Source organism: Fragaria vesca, linkage group LG7 (genome assembly GCF_000184155.1).
Source record: "Fragaria vesca subsp. vesca linkage group LG7, FraVesHawaii_1.0, whole genome shotgun sequence".
In the NCBI taxonomy this organism is placed as follows: Eukaryota; Viridiplantae; Streptophyta; class Magnoliopsida; order Rosales; family Rosaceae; genus Fragaria; species Fragaria vesca.
The window spans coordinates 15,289,762-15,295,316 of NC_020497.1; the positions used below are offsets into that span (position 1 = coordinate 15,289,762).

The window sequence follows — 5,555 nt, forward strand, 5'->3', positions numbered from 1 at the left end:
TGATGAGAATGTATGAGTTGCATTTTACATGAGAGCTAGATCAAAACCAAATTATCAGAAATAAATCGTAACTTTAGTAATTAAGAGCATTACTTTTACCGTCAAGTGTTACGGTTGGATTCGAAGTTCGAATCTCATTCTTCCTAAAAAGTCAGAAAATAACTAAATGATTATAATCATCTTATCATCACAGCAACTAAATAAGACAACCACAAGAAACATGGGGTGATCATCGATTGAGAAACATCTCTCTCTTAATTACGTGTTCTAGTCGCTAATTGTTCAAGTAGTCGTTTAATCACAAAGATATTCTAATTTGTATCGCCTACCAAGTTCACTGCATGCGTATACGTTTCTGTTAGCTTAACCTGATCGATTATTCATGCCAATTAGACAATTTGTCAATTTTAATCGATTAAGGGACCGATACCAGCTGATGTATTATATGAAGTTAACATTAGAATACACATCCACGTACCTTACCTAGCCTATTGATATGAATGATTAAGATAAGCTTTGATTAATTGGAAGATATGACAGATATATTGATGTACGTATCCGACTAACCATACAATTGGAAATATGAAGAGCCATCAAATAAGAACAAATATATATCAGCAAGATAATCATCGCAAATGATATAGGCTTAATCCCACTTGTACAGATTGTTGATAGTTTCAACAAATATGAACTGATTATTATTTTTTCTAAAATCTAAAAATATCTATTCAAAAGTTAATCGAGGACTGTATATATACATTGTGGCTCATTCTATACATTTGTATACATTGCGGCTCATTTTATATCTCGTCACGTTGATATTTCATTAATGTATCGATACATGTTTGGTTATTCTGCGAAGCATTTCAATATGAAAGTAGTTTGAGTGGCATAGTTAGTCACCATTGTTTAGTCACCAATCTTACAGAATGTTTAATGCATGACAAATTAAACTTTAATTTGGTCCCGTCCATAGCCACAATCTGTGATGTATGAACAAAACTTTAAGAAGGAATCTACTTTAGCTTTCTTATCAATATTATTAGGGTTTGGTTTAGATCATGATCAACATATCGATCAACTCCCCTGTCCGCACATTTCCCCTTCTGCTGTTAGTACTTTGTAGGAGACGACAGCTCGTAGAAAACAAATTTCCATGCTTGTTCATTCTCATCCCTATGCTTTTGAAATCTAATAAGCTTGCTGCTTGCAACGAACAATTAGCTTGCATGCGTTTATGTATTTGATAAAGTGAGGTGGTTAAGAAGTCTGTTGGGACATCGATCATCAAAGTGATTCGACCACAGCATGAATCAATTGGACTGTTCCTATTATAATAAGGTGGTTGCAAACATGGAGTTGACAAGGAGTTGGAGAAGTTGGAATAGAATACTGGAGCCATGATAACTGAGACGTCATAGTGTTCTTTCAATCCCAGTACGTTACTGAAGTAGTTACAGTTTCCAGTCATTAGGTGTTTCACTGCATGAGAGGTGTTGAAAGGACTAGTGTGAAACACCATTCTCAAGTTTTTCCAAATGAAAAATGAAAGCTAAGTAGTGGTGATGATCGATTCCAAGTGATAGAACATCGCTTAATTTGCTAAAAGCCTGAAATAGAGTTGAAATTTGTAACTACTCCTTCTTGAGCTTTGTGATTATTTGGTGAAATTGTGTGTAGCATTTTTATTTATTAGGTGATATAGTTTGAAAATACTGTTCTTGGATGTTGATCTTGACACATAATAAAGTAACGAGTTGATATAGATCTTAGTATTTCACTCGGTTAAACTTCCCAAGTTTCACAAAATATTACTCCATAATCCAGTTGAAGAGGAAGAGTATCATTATGGGTGAACATGAACGAGTATGTGTGCTCTCGTTATTACAATATGAGCTATTCTTGTAGCTATGATGCCATGTAAAAACCTAAGCCGTTGGGCAGGGAGAGTTGATGTGTATGCCAATGAATATATATATGAGACTAGTGATCGATTGGCACTGTCTTTAAAAGTCAGTGGGCAGTGCTTGATTGATGGTAGCATTTTGCCTTTGATCGTAGAGACTTGATGAGAGTGAGTTCAAGTTATGAGTTCTGGGCTGCTCTGGTGATTATAGTTCATGAGACTAATACTTCTTTACTAGGGAAAGATAAGTTCGAAATATTAGTTATACAGAGAACTCTTAGTGTTGCAAGTTTTGTTCTCCATGGTAGAACTAGTTCTATGAATTGTGTCCGGTCATGCAATTCCTATTTGTTACTTATGCTTAACCCTCTTTAAATGAACTGTATCATCCTGTATCGTTACATATAATTACAAGTATGATCCCCTAGATATAAGTTCTTCCCTCTTTTGTTTACTTCTTAAACAGTTGCCTGGGTCCTTTTACATTAACCATGTTGTGGAGGTTGTTTAGGGAGGCTAGTGCGAGCAGTGTTATACTGATATGTTTTTAATCTTGATGCCGAAATATAGTCCCTAGCTACTTAGTAAGAAGCAGAATAAGGTTCCTCTAGCAGTATGTTGGTTACTTGGTTGGAACTCAGCTGAGTGTTGATGCTAGATTAGCTGGGCTTCTTAGCTACATTTCCTAAGAGTGTATGGTGGGATTGGTGGTGTTGTCGATCTTCAGTAGATAGTCATGGAGTTGCAAATTGCAATGTACAGTTACGAATTTCAAGAATAAAATTTAGTTCTCTTGGAGTAGCTGTAATAATGTTAGTGATGTCACTGATGAAATTCTATGAACAGCATAGTCCAGCAATGTACTATGTTGTTAATTGACAGTTGTAAACCTCAAGAGACTTGAACAGCAAAGGAAGAGATGCACCATCTGATCCAGATGCTCAGGCAAACTGGCAGATACTTTAGCAGTTGCCTTGCCTGACAGAAATTACTTGAGGTACTAGTATAAAGTAAGCTACTATTAACTCCATACTCATCTAGTTTATAGTGTTCAATTGTCTATGAATCTGAGAGTAGTATTGGTAAGGTGCTTCATAGTTTGCAACATATGCTAACTCTGGTGGTGTTTGGTGTTGATTATGACTCGGACTAAAATTCCATATGCTATCGGCCAAAGCTGATCACAAATTCTAAATTATTTTCTACAATTCACAATTTCAAACATGCTTTTTTTTTTCTTTCAGACGTATAGCTTGAAATGTAACAGCAAGCTGTGGATTCAGTTGCAGGTAATTAGGGGTACACTATAAAGGAAGAGGAAAAGAATTCTCAGAGTTGGTATTCCAGTTTGCATGAACTGTATATACAATATAGGTCTGGGGCCAGACTCTGTTTGTAATTCTGATGATTGTTAAAGAAAGACAACTCCAACATGTTTAAACTTTCAGCTCAGTATATATAAGCAAAAGAGTCTAATTTGTCACAGAGATTTCTTGCCTGAATTACTGGTGATATCGGTTGGACGGAGATTTCATGCTTGTAAGTGAGATTCCAATATCCCTATGTAATTTCTGGTAAAAACATCAACTAAGAATTGAAGCTGATCAAGAGTAAGATAATTCTTATGACATAAAAAAGTAAAACGATTCAGTTATCATTGTCCTAATCTTGGGACTGCATACATTGATAGAACATGAAGTCCCATAAAACTGAACCATTGAAGTTCAAGAATGCAAGGTAGAGGTAGAACCATATAATTTTCAAACCAACAGTACTTCACCAGACCAACAAACCATATGCTACGTTAGACTAAACATATTCAACCTTCTCAAGAAAGCAAAAGACTAAACATATTCAAAATGAATTCCACTTTAACTTTTCTTCTCTTTTGCTTTCAACAAAATAGAGTTCATTACCATACTATTACATCTATAAATCATATTTTTAGAACATACGTCATGTTTTATTACCAAAGAAAAAAGATATAACATGTTTCATAACATCAAAAATCAAAAGATGGAAAACAAAACTATGACAAAGACATAGTTGGAAGAGAGTTCACTTCGTTGAGAGGTTCTTGTACATCTGGATTGAAAGGAAAAAGATGGCATTGGGCATACTGAGCCATTAACTGATCCATGAGCACTAGCGCTACTCCAGCCTCCACCATTGGAACCGCTGCACCATTCCATTCCATAACAGAACAATAAACAGAAACTTCCAGTCAATCGTCCGCTTTGAAACACATATTAAGCAAAGTGAAGTATGGAATGAATAAGCTGCATTTCCAGTCTTACAAAGACAACTGATTACTGAAAACAAAGTTCCAAAAACAATATATAGGGGGAAATAATTTGCAATTGCAAGATTGGTAACGAAAGTACAGCGAGACCAGGATGATGCCTGAGAGTTCATGTATCATTCCAGTCTAACAACGACAACATATTACTGGAAACAAAGTTCCAAAAACAATATATAGCGGCCAATAGTTTGCAACTGCAAGATCTTCTTGTTAAAAGGAAAGTACAGCGAGACCAAGATGATGCATGAGAGTTCATGTATCATTCACGGACATACCTCGCGGGACAACACAAGGATCATGGCGACCACGGGCTATTAGTTCAGTCTCCTTCTTATCCCTAGTTACTGTATTCTGCTTCCTCTGCACAAGTATCACAAAACCATGACAGTTCGTCAGATAACTTAACCATATATATAAAGAAAGACCTGAGGTTGGTCCAAGATTCTCCTGTAGTCTAAATAACTGATCCCACAAATAACATGCCACCTAAAACTTCCTTTTCCCAAACGTTTCTCCAGTTACCAAGATTTTTATCACCAGTGTGAGAGAGATCAGACTTACTGCAATAGTAGCTGTTGGCTTAAAAGCTATTCTCATGTTTATGATTTCCCCATTAGATATTCCACCCTGATTGCCACATACACAATGTCAGCGTACCACACATGGTCAAAAAAAAAAAAAAAAAAAAAAAAAAGACCATTTTAACATTTGTGTAGCATATACAAGTAGCTAATCCTTTCAAAAAAAATATATATACGGTAGCTAATCAAAATTCCAAATATATACCTGTGTCCCACCAGAGCGATTTGTTCTTGTCCGTACTCGTCCTTGTTCATCCACATAGAACTCATCATTGTGTTCACTCCCAGTTAAAAAGGTACCTGATGAATAGTAAGAACTTGAAAAAAAATCTTTTAACAGTTTACTTTTTCCTTTTCTCTGTTTGAAAAGATCTAATCTGGTGCTAGAACTTGAACAAATTCTAGCAATCATTCTCAATGACCGAATCTATATTTAGAATATGCAACCCTCATATGGAAGTACATAATTCATGAATCTTAACCTGCAAACCCGCTTCCAAATTCAAATCCTTTTGTTGCAGGTAATGACATGCAAGCTTTAGCAAGTTCAGCTTCAAGTTTGTCAAAGACAGGTGAACCAAGACCCTGGAATACAAGAAACTGAATCTTCAGTAATGCGTAGATTAGTTAATCAAGAACCTGCATACCAAGAAAATCTGAGGAACATGTACTAGTGACGTGCATAAATAAACATGAACAAAAGCTCTGAGAGAGAGAGAGAGAGAGAGAGAGAGAGAGAGAGAGAGAGAGAGAGAGAGAGAGAGAG

General features: G+C 35.8%; 1 protein-coding gene across 1 annotated transcript in view; it reads right to left on the minus strand.

Moving 5' to 3' along the window:
• Nucleotides 1–3,758: 3,758 nt before the first annotated feature.
• LOC101298831 (chorismate synthase, chloroplastic-like) overlaps nucleotides 3,759–5,555 on the minus strand; it is a 5,405-nt gene continuing 3,608 nt past the window's right edge. Inside the window, exons 9-13 of the mRNA XM_004307345.1 lie at nucleotides 5,272–5,374; nucleotides 4,995–5,089; nucleotides 4,770–4,835; nucleotides 4,484–4,568; nucleotides 3,759–4,084 (exon numbers count right to left, since the gene is read on the minus strand). Of these exons, the coding sequence (XP_004307393.1) occupies nucleotides 3,936–4,084; nucleotides 4,484–4,568; nucleotides 4,770–4,835; nucleotides 4,995–5,089; nucleotides 5,272–5,374 (498 nt within the window). The 3' untranslated portion in view covers nucleotides 3,759–3,935. The remainder of the gene's footprint in view (nucleotides 4,085–4,483; nucleotides 4,569–4,769; nucleotides 4,836–4,994; nucleotides 5,090–5,271; nucleotides 5,375–5,555) is intronic.